The sequence below is a fragment of the Phodopus roborovskii genome, unplaced genomic scaffold (genome assembly GCF_943737965.1).
Source record: "Phodopus roborovskii unplaced genomic scaffold, PHOROB, whole genome shotgun sequence".
In the NCBI taxonomy this organism is placed as follows: domain Eukaryota; kingdom Metazoa; phylum Chordata; class Mammalia; order Rodentia; family Cricetidae; genus Phodopus; species Phodopus roborovskii.
Genome location: NW_026126525.1, coordinates 35,645,009 through 35,668,933, shown reverse-complemented (window position 1 = coordinate 35,668,933; position 23,925 = coordinate 35,645,009). Strand labels below are relative to the sequence as shown.

At 37.4% G+C, this 23,925-nt stretch overlaps 1 protein-coding gene across 1 annotated transcript in view; it reads left to right on the top strand.

The window, feature by feature from the left end:
- The window catches only part of Ube2k (ubiquitin conjugating enzyme E2 K), a 48,319-nt gene that overhangs the window by 10,130 nt on the left and 14,264 nt on the right, over nt 1–23,925 (top strand). The window contains exons 2-3 of the mRNA XM_051198400.1: nt 13,062–13,155; nt 19,204–19,262. Of these exons, the coding sequence (XP_051054357.1) occupies nt 13,062–13,155; nt 19,204–19,262 (153 nt within the window). The remainder of the gene's footprint in view (nt 1–13,061; nt 13,156–19,203; nt 19,263–23,925) is intronic.

Genomic DNA, 23,925 nt, shown 5'->3' with positions numbered 1-23,925 from the left:
GGTTGTCCTGGAGCTCACAATGTAGATCAGGCTGGTTTCTAACTTGTAGACACTTCCTCCCCTCCCAAATGCTGGGATTAAAGGCATTGGCCACCACGGCGGCCTGGCAGTCCTTTGTTCTGTAACTTGAGACTAAGTATGGGGCATATGCATATAATTCCAGCACCCAAAAGGTTGGGATGTGGCAAGAAGAAATCATCAGAACTAAGAGATTAAGACCTATTGGAGCCAGGTGTTGGTGGCACATGCCTTTGATCCCAGCACTCGAGAGGCAGAGGCAGGTGGATCTCTGTGAGTTCCGAGGCCAGCCTGGTTTACAGATTAAGTTCCAGGACAGGCTCCAAAGCAATACAGAGAAATCCTGTTTCAGAAAACTAAAAAGAGAAAAAGAAAAACAAAAACAAAAAACCTGTCTGAACAAGAAAATGAAATTATGGTTCACAAAAAGAAATGAATGAAACTTATTTATCCTAAAATAATTGCTACCTCTTTTTTTGAAGATTGGGTCTCATGTAGAATTTGCTGACCTTGAATTTGCTGTATAGCCAAGGTTGGTATTGAATCTCCTGATCCTCTAGCTTCCATTTTCCAGGCACTATAATTATAGGTTATGTGTGTCACCATGCCTGACTAAATTGCCACTTGATAAGTCTTTCTTGAATCCTCAATTTACTCCTATTCTCTAATGTCACTGTCAGACTTCATTAATGCACTCAATACATTATTAATTGTACTTACTATGTCTGTTTTTGGTAGACTTCTAGAAAACTCCCTAAACATTCTCTTAAGGATCTTGTAGGTCCCTAGAATGTAATAGCTTGATATTGTACAGTGTTACCACTTCAGATCTTTGATAGGTGCACTTTGCTTTTGTGTCCCCCTTCTTCACTCATTCTTGAGGCAGGGTCTCTTGTATCATAGGCTGGCCTCAAACTTGATCTGTAGCTGAAGGTGACCTTGAATTTTAATCCTTCTGCCTAGGATTTTGTTATGCTTGGCAAATGTTCTACCAGCTGAGCTGCATCTTAACCCTCCTGTGATTTAAAAAAAAAAAGTAGTGCCCCCCCCCCCCCCCCCAATTCTCTGAGACTTGGGTAGCCTGGAACTCCGAGATCTGTCTGCCTCTGCCTTCTAAGTGCTGGGATTAAAGGTGTGTGCCACCATCACCTGGCCCTAACTAGTTCTTACATCTTAAATTAACCTGTATTTTTAAAATCTGTTCTGTTAAGTGGCTCCTTACCTCATCTCGCCATACTTCCCTTGCTGCTTCCTCATCTGGCTGGCAACTCTGCCTCTCTCCTTCCCATAGTCCTCTCTGTTCCTGAAAATCCCACCTATATCCCCTGCCTAACTACTGGCCGTTCAGCTTTTTATTACACCAATCATAGCAGTATATTTTCACACAGTATAAAATATTCCACAACAGTTTTCATTCATACATCCTTTTGAATGAGAAAAGGCTTATAACTTAAACTCGGCCTTTTGAATGCTGGGGTTATGGGTTTATGCTGTCCATTCCTGGTTTCAATATTAACCTAAGTGCTCCCCTAAGACATCTCTGCTTCCATGCAAACATAATGCCTTATGTATGTCTGGTGTATTCTGTAGTACTAAGTTATATCTCTAGCCCTAGGTGATTGTGCACGTCAGTCTTCATCCCCATGTAAGGTATACTGTGTATTCCTGGTTGGCATGGAACTCACTGTATAGGACAGGTCTTGAACTCTCTGCCTGTCTCTTTCTGGGGTGTTGAGATTAAAGGTGTATGGACCATGACCCACCTGTCAGGCTTCTTTTTCTTCTTCTTCTTTTTTTTTTTTTTTTATGTCTCTGGATTTGGTCATACTTTTTGTCTTAAGATGTTTACTTTTTGAGGAGCTGCACTATCCTCCATGTGCCCCAAAAGAAATAAGAGATAATGTCAGGTGTGCTGATGATCAACTTTAGTCCCAGTACTTAGGGAGTCAGAAGCAGGTGGCTATCTGAGTTTGAAGCCAGCCTGGTCTATAGAGATGTCGGAGAGCCTTGGCTACACAGAGAAACCCTGTTTCAAAAACCAAAATGAAACAAAAAATTGTGAAGACCTAGCTTATTGATATTCCATTCTCCACTGTTCAAGCACATTGTAGTAAGTAGGAGACATTTATATTCCTGAATAAATTTAAAGCTTTTGAGGGAGTTTATCCCTACCCTCATGAAAGTAATACATTTTGTACTGCTTCTGAGACTAGGGGAAGTGTAAAATTGTTAGATATTTTCCAGGTCAAGTTGCACATCTATTCCATATATGGGCTACTGATTTAGTTGAATTCTCTATTTAGAAAATGAATGTCCAGATCAAAAATTAGGAAGCAAGATGGTCAAAAGGAAGCTATTTTGGCTTTATCTTGTTGTTTTCCCCTTTGAAGATCTCAAGGGGCATCTTTGTAGTATGTATGACATCATCTGTATCCCGGTGGGTTCTTTTGTTTATCTTCTTAAGTTTTTTTTCATTTATTCAGCAGATATTTATCGACTGCTGCTTAGGTGGTTAATAGAAGTTGTCACTGCTCTACAGAGTAGATTTTGGCCTAATTTGGAGCTAATTTTAAATGTGTGTGTATAGCTTAAGGGAAGTGTGTGGTTGAGTAATTAAATTTAAGCTCAGAGAGAGAGTTCCTTGGGGATAACCTTTACACTGCCATACTTGGAGGGTAATTTGAATAAACTTAGTTATATGTTAGAAGGATTAGCTATCTGTGTATAGAAAGTTGATAATCATAACTAAAGATGGAAAAAATCCACTTAGTTACCTTGCTTTTCCTTTTCTTCCTTTCCCCACCTCTCCCTTTTGAGACAGAGTCTCATTATGTATCCCTGGCTGGTCTGGAACTTGCTACGTAAACCAGACTGTAAACAGATCTGCCTGCCTCTGTATCCTGATATTAAAAGCATGGGCTCACCTTGCCCAGTTTAATTACTTAGTGTTTATAAATGTAAAAGTTACAGGGTTTGCTTTAGATAGATAGTAAAGGTTATCTGTAATTCCACCACAGAGATGCTTCCTTTTTCTTTTTGTCTCTCATCTACATCTACCTTTTGTTTTAAGACTAGGTCTTATATCCTGGGCCAGCCTTGACTTTACTGTGTAGCTGAGGATAACCTTGAGTTTCTCCTTCTACCTTCCAAGTGCTGAGCACCACCCTGTCTTCTTTTATTTCAAGACAGGGTAGCCCTTCTATAGACCAGGCTGACCTTGAACTCAGATCCACCTGCCTCTTGTCTCCCAAGTGCTGTGGTATTAAAGGCCACCACCATATCTGGCTTTTCCCTCCCCCTTTTAAATGTTTTGAGACATTAGCAGTGGATAGGCATTGGGTAGTCTTACTACATAGCCCTTGGACTTGACACTGTTAAGGTCAGTACCCAAAGGAGTACTCAAAGCTAGGGGTTTGTGTGCAAGGATGAAAGATGAGCTTGGAAAGGGTGGTAGGATCCAGACCACTTCAAATGTTTTAAGAGAGTGTGGAAACCATTGGAGGGTTTAAAGGAAAAGACAAAGTTTGGGGAGGGGAATGGGAGTGGTATTTGAGGAAAAAGGATCTAGATCGGGGTTCTCAACCTTCCTATTGCTGTGGCCCTTTAATCCAGTCAGTCCCTCATGTTGTGGTGATCCCCACTATAAAATTATTCTGTTGCTACTTCATAACTAATTCTGCTACTGTTAAGAATCATAATGTAAATATTTATTGATTGAGAACCATTGTTCACAGAGGTTTGAGTTTCTGGATATAACAAGAAACAAGATAGTAGTCAATAATTTAGACAAGCAGTGGAAGTCTGAAGGAGGTGTTCCAGGTAGTTTTAGCATTATATACAGATTAAAAATCTTTTAGATTTGTGAGTAGGATACAGCTACATGTGTGGCTTTCCTATTTCTTCCAAACTGTCTTTAACCTTGACCTTTCTATCTTAGCCTGTTGAGTGCTGGGATTACAGAAAGACACCATCATGCCCAGCTAACAGTCCTTAAAGATGTACTTTTTGTTTTTAAATTCTCAAAGTGGTTGTCCAGAGAAGATGTTTGAAGTTAATCAGGGAAAGATGTAAGACAGCTGAGCTTGCTTCCCTCAAACAGCTTTCTCAGAGGTTATTTTCAATAACTTCTGTTTTTACTTTCTAAAAGTTCTTACCACTGAATTAAAGAAAATTAAGAAATGTAGTTTAGGGCTGGTGAAATGTTACATCAGGTAAAGAAAGGTACTTGCTGCCAAGCCTAATAACCTGAATTTGATCTCTGAGATTCACATGGTGGAAGGGGACCACCTACTACAAATTGTCTTCTTATCTCCACATGATCCCCACCCAATGCACAGAAAAATAAAAATGTTCTAAAATGTATTTTGATGGGACACATTGATTCCCAGTTAAAGCCACTGTTTCGTTAGTGAAAAAGGAAAGAAGTTATGTTTTTTTTAATAATTTTTTTTATTTAAATTTGAAACAAGCTTGTTTTACATGTCATTCCAGTTCCTGAACCTTCCTGTCCCCACCTGTTCCCCCCACCCACCCCCCATCCCATCCCCTTTCTGCTCCCCAGGGAGGGTGAGGTTTTCCATGGGGAGTCTTCATAGTCTGTCATATCATTTGGAGCAGGGCCCAGGCCCTCCTCCATGTGTCTAGGCTGAAAGAGTATCCCTCTATGTGGATGGGCTCCCAAAGTTCATTCGTCTACTAGGGATAAACACTAATCCATTACCAAAGGTTGTCTGTTTCTTGAATCAGGTCTTGCTGTGTAGACTAGGCTGGCCTTGAATTGCAGATCTTCCTACCTGTCTCAAGTGTTGTTACCACAGGTTTATGCCGCCCTATCCAGTTGAGAAAGGAAAGTCATTACTTGCTATGGAGAAAGGGTTGGAAAACTCAAAACTATCATTTTGGAAAATGTCTAGGTTACTTGGAAAAGAGATGATAGTAAATTGGGTTAGAGTTAGGGAGCTGAAGAATAGTAGTGCTGGGATATGCTTCAAAGGTACAGATAACAAAATCTGATGGGTTAGAAAAATACCCAAGTCTTTGGTTTTAATAATTAGTGAAGTTGCTAATTTTTGAGATAAGTGAGATGGCAAAGAGCAAGAATTTTGCTATATCCTTTTTAGGTTTATGTTGATGGAAATAGCAAGCAAGCAGTTGAATTTATGAGTCTGGAGGCAAAATCTGGAGAAGAGATTTGACATAGGCAAGGAAAATAGGTGATATATTTAAAGCCTTAACTGGGGAACCTTAGTGTGAAATTGCCTAAAATACAGGTTTTTAGGATGACGTCCTGGTCTTTGTTTTCAGCACATAATTGAAATTGAGGAAAACTAACAGAGGATAGAGTGAGTTAATACTTGTGTTAAGTAAGAAAAGCAAAAGTTCGTGGTGTCACTAAAGCCAAGAAAAGGGTGTTATGTAGGAAGAAATTGGCCTGCTGAGAGGAAAATAACCATTGAATTTGCAGCATAATTAACCATTGGTGTCCTTGCTTGAGTTTTTTATTGGAAAGGTGAAGAGAAGATAGAAGTCTGATTGGAATGGGTTGCTGAAAGATGAGGTGAGAAAGTGGCATTAGGAGTGTAGCTTAACAGGAGAGTTGAGAAGAGAGGCCATGCAGAATTGGGAAAGTTAGGTTTGAGAGAGCTTTGAAAAGAACTCTGGCAGATAATGGTGAGTGGGAGAATTTGATTATGCTAGAGAGTATTTAGAATTTTTTTCTTAACAAGATTGCTAGGGAACTTTCAGAGTCTTTGAAAACGAACAGGGGTATGGTGGTATTCATGATAATGTGGGAAGATTAATTTTTAATAGAAACAGAGACATATAGAACAGTGTTAAGTTTCATTTGGGATTTTCAGTCTGCACTTTAACAGACCAATTAACAGTAGTTGTGGTGCCTTGGGGGGGAGAGGAAAAGTTTTTGTTTTTAGTTAATTGGGAAATGAATTTAACTAGCTTAGGGGTTTTCAATGAGTACCATGAAAGGAAACATCAGATTTGTTAAGAGTATTTTGTAAGAGAGTGTTAATAACAAATGTCCCTAGAATCTGAACCAAGGAGAAAAGTGAGGATATTTAGAAGTGATGAGAAAAAAAGTGATCAGAATGTTTATGTTGGGATGAAGTCATATGGTGGGTTTGCAGTGCTAAAGACAGTGAAGTTAATTCAAGGCAAATGGGAATCTGGGAACAGTGGAATAATTTGGGGGAAGGTATAATTTTTGTTGACAAAAATAAAGGAGATTATCATAAGAATGAGGGTTTGAAATCCGGCAGTGGTGGTTTACTCTTTTAATCCCAGCATTCTGGAGGTAAAGACAGACTAATCTGAGTTTCAGGCCAGCCTGGTCTTATATTTTTGGTTGTGAGCCTAGCCTTTAACAGCTAAGCCATCTCTCCAGCCCAAGGCCAGACTGGTCTACAGAGTGAGTTCTATACAGAGAAGTCCTGTCTGGAAAAACAACAAACAGTAGAAGAATGAGGCTTTGTATTTAATAAATATTTGTCAGAAACACAGTCCTGTCTGTGTGCTTTTTGTGAGAATGTATAAAATGTACACATGGTGCTGGAGAGATGTCTCAGTGGTTAAGGGCGTTGTTAGCTGTGCCAAGGATCTGGGTTTGATTCCCAGGATCTGTGTGGTGGCTTACAGCTATCCACTTCCAAAGGATCTGATGCCCTCTTCTGATCTCTGCAGGCACAGGACATTAACTCATACATACAAAATAAAATTTAAAAAAATTCTTATGTACAAAAATATCTTATGAAAGTATGCTATATACAGTTTTCATCCACTAGATCAGTGGTTCTCAACCTTCCCGATGCTATGACCCTTTAATACAGTTCCTCATATTGTGGTGATCACCAACCATAAAATTACTTTACTTCCTACTTTATAACTGTAATTTTGCTACTGTTACGAATCATAATGTAAATATCTGATATACAGGATGTCTGATATATGGCCCCTGTGAAAGGGTTGCTTGACCCCCAAAGGGGTTGCAACCCACAGGTTGAGAACTGCTGTTCAAGATTGTTTCTGATGACACTATCACTCTTTTATTTGGTAGTCCTGGAGAGTGAACATAGGGCTTCTCCCATGCTAGACAAGTGTTGTGCCACAGAGCTACATCCATTCCCAGCCCTCTTTTACCTTGTATTTTGACACAAGTTCTCACTAATTCGATCAGGGTGGTTTTTCTTGATGATGGGTCTTGTTTAGGACAGAATACTGTGGACTTATAATATAGCCACCTTTCTCTTCCCCTGCTAGAGTTCTTATATGTCCTTTAGAGGACCAGTCTTCGAGGAAAAATAGGTAACTTGGGAACTTCCTAGGAATTTTTAATTGCTTATACTTGTGCTCACTTATGCCTATAGTAATGCATCCATCACTGTAGAGGTATAACGTGGTGTGAGTTCCCACAGACAACCTCATGAGATTCTGCCCTGGTATTTTGTGATCTATATTTTTCTGCCTTTCCAGTTTGAGAGAGAGCAGTGTGCTCTGTAATTGAGCTGTTGGTTTGTTTGTTCAGCTTTTTGCTGTTGCTTTTTTTCCCCCTTGGTCCTGAGGATTGAGCCATAGGCTTTTATATATGCTATATGCCCATTCCTGTGCTCATGTCTTCTAGTATGAATGATGAATTCCAAACATTTTTTATGATAAAACAGAAAATACAGCCATATACACGCAGGTGTGCTAGAGAGATTGTGTGTGTGTGTGTGTGTGTGTGTATGTGTGTGTACATGCATTTGCACAAATGGAACTGAGGGGACAATTTTAGGTACCATCAGTCTTTGAGTTTTTATTTATTTATTTTGGAGACAAGGTCTACCATTGGGTAAGAAATTGGCAAGCGGCCTAGGCTGGAAGCCTGAAATTCAGGGATCTACCCATCTCTGCCTCCCCAGGGATTAATTGTGACATTCATTATGTCCATCATTATCACATTTATTTGTTTGAAGTCCTTGAGTTTCCAAGGCAAGTGCTTTACTGACTGAGCTGTCTCCTTCCTGTTTACTTTTATTCTAGTGCCTCTGTTGGTTTATTCCTTTGTATATGATGATCCTTGAAGCTAACCTTCAGTTGTTGGATTTTTAGATTATTGTATAATCGGAAGTTTCTGTTTTGCTAGCAACTCAACAAATAAATACATGAAGACTTATTATTACTTAATAAACTCTCCGCCAATAGCTCCTACAACTTTTTGTTGGTTTGTTTTTCAAGACAGGGTTTCTCTGTGTTTGGAGGCTGTCCTGGAACTCCTACAACTTAACCCATTTCTATTAATCTGTGTTCTGCCCAGAGGCTGGTGGCCTTTACCTCTATCCCATTTTGTGTGTCTGAGCCATTCTCCATCTGGCTAGTGTCTCCTTATTCTGCCCATTTGCTTCCCAGCATTCCCAGCTTGGCTCTCCTACCTAACCTTCTGTTCAGCTGTTGGTCAGTCATCTTATTTTTTAAACCAGTCACAGTGACAAATCTTCATAGATTACAAAGAGATTATTCCACAGTATTATTGTCTGTTCGATGTTACTCTTTCTGCTGTGATTTGCATAATTATTACAGCTTAAAAATACTTGCAACGAATGATATTCTAGCTGTTCTGTAGGAATGGGAATGCTGGGTTAAATGGGGCAGTAAATTTTTTAATGTTGGTATATTTCACCATAGTACTTGCTTTTGCGTTTTAAATTTTTTTTTTTTTTTTTTAAATATTTATGTGGTGGTGGCTCACGCCTTAGTTCCAGCAGTAAGGTAGAGGCAGGCGGATCTTTGTGAGTTCGAGACCAGCCTGGTCTACAAGAGCTAGTTCCAGGACAGGCTCCAAAGCTACAGAGAAACCCTATCTTGAAAAGAAGAAGAAAAAAAAAAAAAAAAAAAAAAAAAAAAAGTAGGAGTCTTTGCCTGCATGGATGTATATGCACCAATCCTCTGGAACTGGAGTTACAACAACCACCCTGTGGGTGTTGGGAACCAAACCTGGGTCACCTGCAAAATCACCAAGTGTCTTAAATCTCTGAGCCATGTTGCCAGTCTCTTTTGTCTGTCTGTCTGTCTGTCTGTCTGTCTATCTATCTATCTATCTATCTATCTATGGTTTTTCGAGACAGGGTTTCTCTGTGTAACAAGCCCTGGCTGTCCTGGAACTCTCTTTGTAGACCAGGCTGACTTCACAGAGGTCTGCCTGCCTCTTATGTGCCACCACTGCCCGGCACAACTTGTTCTTAATAATGTGCTTGCCTGTCCTCACTTTCCTATTATGTCTTACTCCCTTAGTTTTCATGTCAACTTTTCTTTGGGGACATTACATGTTTCAGAATAAAATAGTCTGTTTAGGGACTATAGATGTAATGGATAGAAATTCTGTTACCATGTCCATAACACTGTGGGCTTGATCCACATCACCAAAACCCAAAACAAACAAAAAAGTTATTGGCTTATTCCAAATTCTTGGCTTATTCCTAAATCATTTAGTAATAAGTGAGAGGTAAACAATGTGGGCTGTGGAATTGTTTATTAAATTTTGAGAAAATAATGAATGAAAAAAGGAGGACATGTCTGCTCCAAGGTTCGGTTGAGGAGAGAGGGTTTATTGTAGATATGATGGATCTGGAAGGGTTCGGACTGAACATGATAAGCAGATTGAACCAGCAGATGAAAGGGGTTGGTGAGAGAGGAAGAGAAGGAAGGGCAAGCAGACCAAGAGATCCAGGAGCAGAGGCAGCCAGGAGTCAAGAAACAAAAGGGCACACAGCCAAAATATCTCAGTTATATAGCGAAGAGAGGGTCTGGGAGACGAAGTGAAACCCAGCTCCTGGGAGGAAGAGGTTTAGGGTAGGGGACAGGGTGAGACTTGTTGGGAGAAGCCATGGGTACTGAGAACTTAACAAATGGTAGCTCCTAAGCTTTAAAAATCCTTCATTTCAAACAACTGTGGAGAATCAAATTCTTTTCTTCCCTCAGTTTGCTGGTGTACTTTCTCTTCCTCTCAGACAGATTCTCATTATACAGCTGAGACTGGCATAGAATTCACTGTCTAGCTCAGTGTGGTCTCGAGTTCACTAGAACACTCTTCTGTCAGCTTCCCAAGTGCTTTGGATTATAAATTTGAACTACCATGCCTGACTTAAAATAATAATTTCTTTATTTTATTTTGTTTGGTTCTTCAAGACAGAGTTTCTCTGTGTAACAGCCCTTGCTTCCTTTATAGATCAGCTTCTGCCTCCAAGTGCTGGGATTAAAGGCATTTGTTACTAATGCCCAGTTTAAATGAATAAATTCTTTATACCAGTGCTGGAGGGATGCAACTCAGTGGAAGAGTGTTACTGCTCTAGTTGGTGGAGTGAACCTTGGGTAGACTAAAGTTTCATGCAATAGCCAACTTTATTCAGGACACCAGACAGTTTATATTCTGAATGTATTTGTAGGGTTAAGCAAGGTCATGTGAGCAGAGTTCGCTTTAGTTCAATCTGTATGAGGTCACTAAGACAGCCCCTGCTTGGAAACATCATCTGAATAATAATAGTAACTTTATGGGTAATCTGAAGTAAATCCATTCTTATTTACTACACCTAGGAGGGGCACAAAGGCACATTCTAATTTGTGTATTAGAGGAACAGAGTCTTTCTTACAAGCCCTCAGAATTCTCACTCAGCTTCATTCATAGACCTGTGTTCTTTCTATCATGCCTATATAGTTGTCTCTGTCTCTCCCTTCTTCCATCCTTTTATTTTATTATTTGAGGGAGGGTTTCTCTGTGTACCTCTGGCTGATCTGGAACTTGAACTCAGAGATCTGCCTGCCTATTTCCCATGTGCTGGGATTCAAGGCAAGCACCATCACATCTTGTTTATATTTTATGTGTATGAGTGCTTTGCCTGCAGGTATGTTTGTGAACCACCTGCATGGCTGGTAGTGTTGTCTCTTGGAACTGGAGTTAAGAGTAGAGAGACACCCTGTGGATGCTGGGAACTGTGTTCTTAACCACTGAGTTATCTATCTCTGTAGCAGCATATCCCAACCCTCTTTTAATACGATCTGTCTATGAAGTTCCTCTGGATTGGAACTTCATGTGTAGCTAGACTAGGCTACCCCTGAACTTGAAGTGATCCTTATACTTCTGTGTTTTTAACACTTAAGATTATAGACATGCGCTACCATGTCTATATTATCATTTTAGAATAAGTGCAAGTAAGGTATACTTGAAATATTTTACTTTTTAAAAATATAATAATTGGGCCAGATACATAGCTTAGTAGTTAAAAGCACTTACTACTTTTCCAGAGGACCTAGTTTCAATTCCTAGCACGTACATGATGTCTCACATTGTAACTCCAGTTCCAGGGGATCTAATGGCCTCATATCCCCCTCCCCACCCTTACCAAGACAGGGTTTCTCTGAGTAGCCTTGGCTGTCTCAGAACTCACTCTGTTGACCAGGCTGGCCATGAACTCTCAGAGATCTGCCTGTCTAACTCCGGAGTACTGGAATTAAAGGTGTGCGCCACCACCACCTGGCTCCAATGGCTCCTTGACCTCCATGAGCACCAGACAAGCAAGTGGTGCACAGGCATTTATATACGCATAACACTCATAGTCATAACAACAAATATATTATTTATGGGCTGGTAATGTATCTCAGCTAGGTAGAGTGCTTAACCTCGTATGTGCAAAGCCTTGCTTTGATCCTCAATACCACATGTGCATGGTGGCACATAAACAAAATTTCCTAGCTTCTTGTGTGTATTTATCATTAATAATCTTTTGAACAAAAGTATTTTGAAAAAAATGAGATACTGTCATCTCAGAAAAAAGGTGATGAAAGGAACCATTTGGATGCTTTTAGAATGCATAAAAGTCATGTTTTCCATCCTGTGCTTTTATTCAAATATGAGTGATGAAAACTTGCATTACGAGTTATATACTGTTTCTATATTAAAAATATTTATTATACAAAAAAGTAAAGTTGATTGATGGTTTTTATTTGAGGTGAAAATAAGACGTTAAAGACCTTAAACAATAGTCATTCTTGCTGTTCTGTCCATTCAGAAGGTGCTCATAAAAACCAACAAATTTACTATTAAATTTTTTTTATTAAGCTTTCTTTCATAAATATAGGCATGTTATGTAAAAATATGGAATTCAAATTTAAAAACCTTGTACATTTTGTTTTATCTTTAAATTGAGAAAACTGGTAAATTATAAGTGTTTAGTATGTAGACTAGTAAAATAACAAGAAAAGCATAAGATGGAGAGAGCTCATTTACAGGCAGGTAGAACCTTTAAAAGAGAATGCTAATGTGAATCACATTGGGTGTTTTTATGAATTATTTAAGATTACCATGGCTCTTGAGGATGGGCTGTCACAAGGTTAAGAAAAATACTTTGAGAAGCATTAAGTACAAAATAAGTAGATTTAGATAAGTTTAAAGTAGGTTTGTTTTAATCAGAAGGTAGTTTTCATTGAAGTAAATGGAGCAGAAAATAAGGCATTAGAATGAACCAGAAAAATAAATTGAAGCACTAGTAACTAATTGAAGGCACTAGTAACAAATTTAGGCTTTTTACCATGGAAAGGAATGCTATGCCTAGAGTATTTATCATTGTGCTGGGTGGTGTAGTAATTTAGTCAGTTAATCAAATATCTAGAGTTACTATGATTAATTCAAGTGAGAGTTTATGGCCTAAATGGGTTTTACTAAACCATACATTTTGTTATGATTGAGCAGAGACAGTGTAGAGACAGTTTATCTTAGCAATCAAGTGAAGATGAATAGCATGTGCTGTATTGGCCAGTTATATAATTTGTAATAAGGTCAGCAAGCAATTGTGCTCTTGTTCAAATTGGCACTATTTTATTAAAAATATTGAAGATATGTTTATTTAATATTTCTTAGGTTTTAGAAAAACTTGGACTTGTTTTACTAAAGTAGATAATCAAACATGAAAATGGGTTTTTAATTTTTTAATAGGTAATAGTCTAAAGTAGGCTTTCGTCTTGTTGCTATAACTAACATTTATTTTCTGTTTATTTTTAAGACGAGCAAAAATCAAATTAAAGTAGATCTTGTAGATGAGAATTTTACAGAATTAAGAGGAGAAATAGCAGGACCTCCAGACACACCATATGAAGGCAAGTACTTTTTTCTGTATCAAAATATTGTGCGTATTAGAACTTGTCTGAAAGATTGAGTCAGTAATCTTGAGCATCTATCTATAAAATTCATGGAAGGTAATCTTATTTGGCTTAGGGTATACTACAGTATATAAAATGGTCAATTTTGACACTTAGCTGATTTTTCATACTGAGTTTTTGCTAATTAAAAAAAATTTTTTTCAAATACATTTCATAGAGCCAGGTTACAGGTTATGTAGGCTTCTTTCTTTATCTTGTTCTCAATTCTGTTGTTTAAAGTAGCCATACATTTTATAGCATAACAGGCTTAAATATAAATATAAAATGTTAAGCCTTGAACTTAGATACACTCAGATACCTTTGATATGATTAGTAACAAATCTTAACAGTTTGACTAAAAAAGAAAAACCAAAACAGTTTGACTAATAAGATAATGGTTTTGTTTTTAAAGCTTCCCCTTCCTATCATTTCATGTTTCAGTTGGTTACTTAATTATGTAGATTTTTAGATACTTAATTTTCTTTATTTAAAACCACTCTGAGTGATTATTTTAAAACATACAAAAAAAGAAAATAGCTTTGCTACTTTCCATGTTCATATTTTGACTTTTAGCTCTTTACTTGGAATTAAGTATATGATAAAGGAAGAAACTGTAGTATTTGGAGTTTTTAGACAAATCTTCATTACTGAGTATTATTGCAAATTTGGGTCATGTAGGATAACCATGGCTTTTGCATATTGCATTAATAACTGTTTAAGTGTTTATATAATAGAAAGTATATGGCCTTATGTGGTAGCTCTTCCTTGTATTCAGTTTTCAACTACTCTTACAAGGTAAGTACAATCCTGTTTAATAGACAAATTTGAATTTAGAGATAAGTCATTTGTCTTAAGGTCAAACATCTTAAGTGGAACAGGCGGGATTTAGCTTGCCTTTGACTTCAAAGCCTATGCTTTTAAATAGCTTTCTGCTTTTGATTAAATCAGGATTCATCAAGTATTAGTAAGGGTGTTTATGGCTTCTTTAAATGTAGTGCTCTCAGTTCAGAAAAACCCAATATTCTTGGCAAAGCTTGTTTTCATTCGAGCCCTTAAAAGATCCTAGGCTGTCGTTAGAGTATCACTATAAATTCTTTCTTGATTTTTGAAGCAGGGCTTTTCTTTGTAGCTTGAGCTAGCCTCAAACTCTCAGCAGTCCTCTTGTTTCACTTTGGTAAGTGTTAGGATTATAGCCTGGGTTTCATGTCTCTCACCACCAACTCTCGTCCTGCTCCTGTCTGATTTGTTGAGAAAAGTTCTTCGTGATCTAAGCTGTCCTCAGACTGTCAGCTTTGGTTGAGGCTGGTTCTGAGCTCCTGCTTCTCCTGCTTCTATTTTCTAGCTGCTGGGTTTATAGACACAGCTGTTATGCCTGGGCACCAATTTTGAAGTGCAAAAAAATTTTATATTGCTGAATATTCCATATCTACTAGTACCTCCAACCCCTCAGCCTCCCAGCCCCCCCCCCCCCCACATGGTCTCACTATGTAGCTCTGGCTGTCCTGGAAATCATTATGTCAGCCAGGCTGGGCTTGAACTCACAGAGATCTGCCTGCCTTTGTCTCCCAACTGTTGGGATTAAAGGTGTATGCTACCACACCTGAATGATTTAGTTCTTTTGATATTAGAAGATTTTAAAATTGTATTTATAAAAATCAAATGTCTTAGTAGCAAATATTGTTTAGATCTCCTAGCTTCTTTAATGGCAGGTATCATAATAATGTTTTTGTTTCACTATTTTTTTTGTGGTACTAAGGATCAAATTCAAGGCCTTATGCATCTTCCCAAGCAGCTGTAAATTGAGCTACATCCCTAACCTCATAATTCTTCCTGAAGTGCTTTTTGAAATTGTTTAGATAGCTTTAAAATGCAAGAAATAGTATTTCTATTCTAGAGCTCTCCAGCAAACTTAGAATACACAGGGACCTCTTAAGCTCAGTGGATAGAATGTTTGCTACCTTTTTAGCGACCCATGTTTCATGAGTAAATGAAACAAGTTATTTAAGTATTTCTGCAGGTGCTTCAAAATTAGAGAATATTTTTATTAGTTTCCCTATGATTGGGGGCATGTGCTTGGACAGTAAATTATTTTAAGATCTTTTTATCATAAAACTATTATAGCAATATTTAAAGAAAAAGTACCATTCAAGTCATAAACTTTTCCTTCTTAATTTATAAACACAGGTGAAAGATTGTTTTGTTTTTGAGGGTATGGGGTATTTGTGGTTTGTTTGCTGTGGTTTTTTTTTTTTTTTTTTTGAGCTGAGATAGGCATTCTGCGAATAGAATTCAGGGCCATGTCCAGGGCTGTATCTCCTCAGCCTGCTTTTGTTTTTGTCTAACTTCAAGCTAAAGTAAAAGTTTACTTGTAAACTATTCGTCTGTAATATCATTAAAAGGCAGTTTTATGCAGTATTAAAAATAACCAGATTGTCAAGGAGAATTAACACGGAAAATTACCATATTGCATTTCATTTACTCCGTTTTCTTAACTTCCTTTAAATAAACAACTTAGTGGTAAAGAACTAATTTAGTTCTTTTTGTGTAAACGTCCTTTCAAATTTGTTGAATTTAAATGGGCAGTTCAGAAATTCTCATCCACTTCCTTTCTTCTCTTTGAAGGAAGTTAAAGTTCACAATTGTTTCTCTGGACATAGTGGGCCAAGGCTTGTATCCCTAGCTTTTGGATGGCTGAGGATTGCTCTGAATTCAGGGCCACCCTAGGATACTTGAGTCCTAGATATTACTAGTCTACAGAAGATGTGTTTAAACCTCACAGGAGAAAAGAAAAAGTTTCTAAATGTTTAATAATTGGAAAGTATTCTTAAAGTTGTGTGCAGTGGTATGTCTGTAGTTAGCTATTTAGGAGGATGGGAGGAAGAGTTGCTTGAGCCTAAGAGTTCAAGGTTAGAGTAGGTAACATATAGCAAGACCTGTTCTCTAAAATAAAGCAGTGTAAAACATAAATAGAATAAAAATTAAATCCTTAAGAGGTAAAATAAATTATATTGAAAGTTGTTGTGTATAATGCTAATAAAAGTCCCTTAGATATTCAGTGATGGAGCTTACTTGTGTGACTGTGGGCCCTTGAGATTGTAGTACCCAGCAACAGTTAGCTGCTTTAACAGGCTATTATATTTGACAGGTGAGATCACTTAATGATGCACTTCTCACATGCCTTGTCAAGTGGAAATTATTGTATGTCATGACCAAACAATGTTAACATGGAGTAGCAATAATAGTTTGAGAACTTCACAATCTAACAGTATTTATTATAATATTTCTGATCTCTTAAACTACTCCTAAAAATCATTCTAAGCATTTAAGAAGGAAGAGCTTTGTGACAGATAATAAAGATGACACTTGGAAATTTAGTCAGAAAAAGAGAATCTTCAGGGAAAAGAAGGACCTGTGTAGGCACAAGACTCTCTCTCTCTCTCTCTCTCTCTCTCTCTCTCTCTCTCTCTGTGTGTGTGTGTGTGTTGCAGCCATTTCCTCGTGTCGTTTTATTCTCCCTTTTAGTAAATGTTGAAAAAGAAAAAAGATGAGTCTACATAGTATTCAAGCTAAGTGTATTGTTCCTGTTTTTGCAATTGTTATTTATATTCTTAATATAAATGGTCATTTCCATATTTACAGGGTTCTTTTCAGTACCCTTCTCTTGTTTCTTTTGTTGTGATTGCTTTTCTTTATATTTAATTTTTACCATATGTTCTTGATTCATATTTCTTGTTTAATTCGTATGTAATTTAAATAGAGGGGACTCTACCAAAAAGAATTGTAAGACAAAAAGAGTTGGGATCAGAAAGCTTTTGAAGATTGAGCATGATGTTGCATTTCTGTTATCCCAGCACTTGCAAAGCTGAGGCAGGAGAATTTCAAGTTTAAGGCTAGGTTAGCCTTAAAGTTTGGGATTTTCATAGGAGGGGAGGTGGGTGTTGCTTTAAGAACCTGGTATTGGTGAAATGCTCTTTTTTTTTTTTGTTAGATTCATGTGCATACATTCATAACAGTGGGAAAAGGTAGATTTGATAGGACCCCTGATATACTGACAACAATTCACTACTTGAATTTCTCAAGAGCTGAATGTTTAATCATAGTAATGCCACTAGCACACTTATTGTATTAATTTTCACATGCATATGAAGGAATAATATTGTAATGAAATCTCTAACTTAAGTAACTAACTCATTATGACTAGCTTTGTTCTTAAACTGGTTCATTCCTTGATTATTAGTAGAAAAACTACTTAGTTTAATGTTTATTTCAGGAGCCAAATTTTATTTCCTGTTTTTAAATAGTGAATCTTTTATGTTAGTGGATCATGAAATCTTGAACTGGGAGGTTCATTAGAGGTAGAATTTTGTGGGTTGGGGGAGGTGTGTTTAGGCTAGCTAGCCTTGAATGCTCCACTCAGTAGGTCAGCAGGGTTTTGAGTCAGGAGACCTTCTAGCCTCCCTATACCATGTACTAGACTAGCATTGTAGCAATGTGCTCTCGCCACACCTAGAATCTTCCTATTCAGTTTCATTATTGCAAGACTTTCTCCTTCAGAGATGAGGAACATATAGTCATGGTTCACTTTGAATACTTCATTTGTGAGAACCTAGTTACATTTTTCTTTCTTTAAAGAACTTTAAAAAAATGTCTGTTTAACTTGTGGTTGTTCAAGATAACTTCAGAAGCAACAGAATGTTGTTTTCTGTTTATATAAATTATTGACAGTACTTTGTAAATTCTTGGAAGAGGATAGTGTTATGTCCTATGTTTCTTGTTTTGTTCTTTGCCTTTATTTTGAAATTTTAAACAAAATGTTGACATTAAATTTAGGGACACAAGTTGATTCTTTTAGTTTTGCTCAAGACAGGTCTTATGTATCCCCAAGCTAGTCTTGAACTTTCTATGAAGCCATGGTTGGCCTTGGGTTACGGGTCCGTTCCCCCCTCTCCCCCCAAGTTTCTCTGTGTAACTTTGGCTGTCCTGGTACTCACTCTGTAGATCAGAGTGACTTCAAATTACAGAGATCCCCCTGCCTGTGCCTCAAGAGGGCTGGGATTAAAGGAGTACACCACCAGCTCCCTGTGGTGATATTTTGTTTATAATCTAACAAAGCTTTTGAAGATCTGAGTGCAAAGCTAGCCACACTAGTTATCCATAGAGGCCAGGCAGTGGTTGGCACACACCTTTAATCTCAGCATCCACACTAGTTAGCCACAGAAACCAGGCAGTGGTGGCACACACCTTTAGTCCCATCACTCAGGAGACAGATCTTTGTTAGTTAATTCAAGGCCTCCCTGAGCTACATGAAATTGATCCAGTCTAAAAGAGAAACAGAGCTTTGGTAGAGGTGAGAACTCTCTAGTGGCTGGTCACTTTGCTTCTCTGATCTTCAGCTTTAACCCCAATATCTGTCTCTTGGTTTTTATATTAAGACCAACTAGAATTAGTTCTACAACTCCTTGTGGTTCTCTTTCTATAATATCCAAGTGCTGGGGTTATAGGTATTTGACACCATGCCCTGATTAAGGACATAAATGGAAAGATCAAGACTTCGGAGAGAACTAGCTAAGAGAGTTTTCCTGTTGTTTACGACGTATCTGTTCTTTGTCTTTATACTGTCTATCCTTTAAATCCTTGCTTTTTTTTTTTTTTTTTTTTCTTTTAATCTTCTATTTCCTGTTACTGTCTTTTATTAGGTGGACTGGATAAAACAAGACCTCTGAACCTTATGCTACTAATTAATGAAATATTTGACATTGGTTTGTCTGTAGAGTTAATGTTTCTCTAGTTCTGTTACTGTTAATTAGTATAATAACAGTGGGAATTTTATATACTCTAAGTATTCTTATAAAATCATGACTCTTATTTTATTTTGGGATTTTAATTTTCTCAGTATAAATAATACATATTTTGAAAGTCTTTTCAGTGTATTTGGTTTTGCATATTTGAGTTGATCAGCATTCTCAAATTTGTTTTTTCCCTGTTTTTGTTTTTTGGTGTTTTTAGGTGGAAGATATCAACTAGAGATAAAAATACCAGAAACATATCCATTTAATCCCCCTAAGGTATTGTACCCCTGTTTTTGTGCATGGAGCTTTAAAAATATTTTGTATTTCTTGACTCACCTTAGTAATATATGAATATCAATACATTTTAGTACTTATTAAAATTACAACATTCTGAGTTAAGTATGAAGAAATCTAATGGACATAAATTTAGGCACTGGTCAATGGGTTGCTTCTGAAGGTAGAATGAAAAGCTGTGGTAACCATTGATAGCTATATATTAGAGCACATAATGGCTCAAATACTAGCTTCATATAATTAGCTGTATTATTGATTTAGAGAGAGGTTCTTACTTGTTTTAAATAAATGTTATTTAAAGAAGTATGTTTTACACTTAATTTAGAAATTGAAGATCAGGGATTAGCTAGCTCATTGGTAGAACTTTCCTTTTCTATACTAGGTCTTGGGTTTTATTTGAAATACTGCCAAAAAGAAAAACCTCAAATAAACTACAACAAAAATCAAACAAACAAAAAATAAGTAAAGTGTGCCAAAGAATTTATCAGTAAGCTTAACACTCTGCTTTTATGGTGCTCACATTGTAGAAGGGGAAAGCCTTAACAGAGAGAACGCTGTTACTCACAGATTGTATATTATAAGGAAACCTAGCCTAAACTTAGATTTTTGACTAGGTCAGTTTCTTTATACCTTTATATTTAAAACCATTGTTTAGGCATTCAATTTTATTACTCCTTGTTTTGCCTATTACATGATCAACTGTTCATCTTTTGTCATTCTACTCATTCACTCTTCAGTAAGTGCCCCTAAAGAAGAGTGCTAATAGTGTATGAACTCCTTATCCTGGCATTTACGGCTTCCCACAACTGGATCTCAGCTTTCTTGTCCATCTTAGGGTTTTATCCTTTTCATCTATACATGAATCTCATTCTCTAGCCTAGATTATTTACTATTTGTAGATAGGCACTTATTCTTGTGTGCCTTCTATTGTTTTCACTTGAGTCTTTACCCATATTATTTGAAGTTCTAGTTTTCTTTGAGCTGTGAATAAAATAATATATCTTTGTAAACTGTGCCCAACAAATACTTCTTTTTCAGCTTTCACTTTAAAAAAATTAAATAGATTTAGGGGACTGGAGAGATGGCTCAGAGGTTAAGGACACTAGCTGTTCTTCCAGAGGTCCTAAGTTCCATTCCCAGCAACCACATGGTGCCTTACACCCATCCGTAGAGAGATCTAGCGCCCTCTTCTGGCCTTCAGACACATATGCAGACAGAACTCTGCATAGTAAATAATTAAATAAGTCTTTAAAAAAATTAGTAGATTTTCTGCTCTTATTTATTTAGGCAAGATGTCACCATGTAGACCAGGTGATATGCACTACCACACCCAGCTAAGAAATTAATAGATTATTTTTTATTTTTGTGTATCTCTGTGTAGATACGTGCACATGGAAGTGCAGACACCTAAGAGTCCAGAAGAAGACTTAGTTGAGTCTCCCGGAGCTAGTGTTATAGGTGATTATGAGCTGCCTGACAATATTGGCAACAAAACATGAGTCCTTTACAAAAGCAGCAAGCACTCTTTTACTTTTTAAAAATGTGTATGAGTGTTTCGCTTGCATATGTCTGTTCACTGTGTGATGCTATGCCTACAGAGGCCAGAAGAGGGCATCCCTAGGTATTGGGTTTACAGATAATTGTAAGCTGCAATGTGGTTGCTGGGAATCAAACCCAGGTTTATGGAAAAAAACCAGCCAGTGTTGTTAATCCCCAAGCCATCTTGGCAGCCTTCCATTAAACATTTTTAACCTCTGAGCCAACTCTATACCCTTGCTTCTTTCCCCTTTTTTGAGACAGTGTCTCATTGTACAGCTCTGACTTTCTTGGAATTCCATGCTGGCTTCAACTCCCAGAAATTCAACTACTTTTGCCTTTTTAATGCTGGATTTAATGGCCTATATCAGCTTTCTTAGACTGCTGTGTTTTTTGTTCTTAAAGATATTCATTAATTGTGTATGGGTGCCCATGGAGGCTAGAAAAAAGGTATCCCTTATAGTTGTAATGTGGATATGAGCAGTTCTGAGACATTGTAAGCTGCCATTTGTAGGTGCTAAGAACTGAACTTGGGTCCTAGAACAGCAAGAAATGCTCTTAAATAACGAGCTGCCCCCCATCTCATTAGTATTTTATAAAGTTTATATAATGTTGACATAAATACTGTTCCAATTCATATATGTCTTTCAGTGACATTATTACTCCTATGCTTATGTATAGCTTTTGATAGTGTAATGTCCTTGATTTAATATCATAGCAGCTGAAATGTTCTGGAATGCATCACTCAACCTGTTAGTTGTTTCTGTTTAAAAATAGATAGGAACCTGTAACCTCAACATTGGAGATGATAGTTCAAGGACTGAGTTTGAGGCTCTATGGCACTGTACCAGAGACCTAGAGCAAACAAAACCAACAAAGTACACAGGACCAAAATACAAACAAAAAGGAATATGGTAGTGAAAATTCCAGGTTGTTTTCTGTTGCTGTGGATTTGAACCTGTAGCCTTGTGCACATTAGACAAACATTTTACCACTTAGCTTCACTCACAGTATTCCGGGATGAGTTTGGAGCATCTAATTCTATTGCTTATATACATCTATTTTATGATATACCTGACTTTTGAGGGGAAAGGGAGTTTGCTTTTCTTTTTGTAATTGTGGTAAAATAATATGTAAAATAAAATTTACCAATTTAATTCTTTTGATTGATTGGAGTCAGAGAAGTCCAGGCTAGTTATGTACTGTTGATGACATTGAACTGCTGATTGCTTTGTATTCATACACATGCCTAGAATGCAGGCAGAACTTTCTGCATTCTAGGTAAACACTCTAGAGCTTCATTCCCAGCTCCCTTAGCCATTTTTAGATGCATTATTCAGCAGTGTGTATTCACACTTTTTGTACCCATAAGCATCTACTTCAGAGATGTCTATTCATTAAATAGTAATTCTATAGTGCCCTACTTCAGATTTTAAGAAACTACTGTTTAACAGAATGTGGTAGGATATACCTTAATCCCAGCTGGAGGCACATGCTGTATGAGAGTCTTTGTCTCATCCTGACTATCCTGGAATTTACTCTGTAGATCAGGCTGGCCTAGCACTTGGAAGGTAGAGACAGGTGAATCTCAGGCTAACCTGATCTACATATTGAGTTCCAGGACAGCTTAGAGCTACATAATAGAAGACACCTTAAATAAAGTACTGCCCCCCCAAAAAAAAACAAAGAAAAACCATTATTGTATTTTTTTTCCTGTGTCTATCAATTTGACTCTTCTGAGTTCATTGTATAAGACAAATCACACAGTGTTTGTCCTTTGGTTTATGCCCTTAGCATTTTGTTGTCTCTGTTCATCCATGTTGTAACAATTTCCTCTCTTTTTATGTTGAGTGTTTTATTCATTGTATGTATATATTTCACTTTAGTTATCCATCCACATGGATAACTAAATTAAAAAGTTTATTTGCATGCTGGGCAGTGGTGGTGCATGCCTTTAATCCCAGCACTGGGGAGGCAGAGGCAGGTTGAATCTATATAAGTTTGAAGGCAGTTTGGTCTAATAGGGCTACACAGAGAAACTCTGTATCAAAAAAACAAAAACGAAATTTTATTTGCTTATTTATCATGTATGCACCAACTGTAAATGCAAGTGGGTCAATGTTTACACATTGATATTTGTTAAAGGACAAACGGAATTGGCCCAGGGGATCATATTCAGGTTGTAAGAGTTGGCCTGATAACAAGTGCCTTTGTTCTCTGAGCCATCTGGTCAATCTGTGGGTTTTTTGTTTGTTTTGACATACTGTCCCACTTTAGAGCCTTTACTATCCTGTAATTTGTAGAGATCTGCCTGCCTGTACCTTCCAAATTCTTAGAATAAAGGTGTATGATACTATGCCTAGTGGGTTTTTGTTTTTGAAAAGGGCTTTCCCTGTGCTGGACTTGAATTCCTAGACTCAAGCAATATTGTATTTTTTCCCAAATGGAAATGAAAGGGAAAGAAGAAACCGGCTTTATAGCTACTGCATTTTCAGTATTAGATAATGATGTCTTTTGTGCTATGACTTTTCATTTTTTGTAAAGGCCTTTAGCTCTAACAGGTGAGAGAACTTGGACTAAGAGGTTAACTAGCATCCAGATTGTCCAGGATTTGGTAGTTTCTATGTTAGGTTATTGGACTGATTATCCTTCTGAGATTCTGGTGCAGAAGGAGTAAGAACAAAATGCGCGCGCGCACGTGTGTGTGTGTGTGTGTGTGTGTGTGTGTGTGTGTGTGTGTGTGAGAGAGAGAGAGAGAGAGAGAGAGAGAGAGAGACTCAGACTCAGGTTTTTATGCACAGTAGCTTTTTCTCACTGCCTCATGTCTTCAGCCCATTGTTTTCATTCTTTGCTATTTTTTATTATGGGGGCTGTGCCTACTAGGCCAGTGCTTTGCCCCAGGATTTCTTCTTGAGGTAGTAAAAATAATTTAGAATTAGATTCTATAGGGCTGGGGATATAGCTGTTCGAGCCTCCAGTTAGTATGGGCAACTCACTATTGGACTAGCCAATATAGCTGTTTAATATATGAAATAGGTAGTAATTACTTTACATTTTAAAATTTTATGTGTGTGGTTTTGTCTGCATATATGTATGTGAACCACGTGCA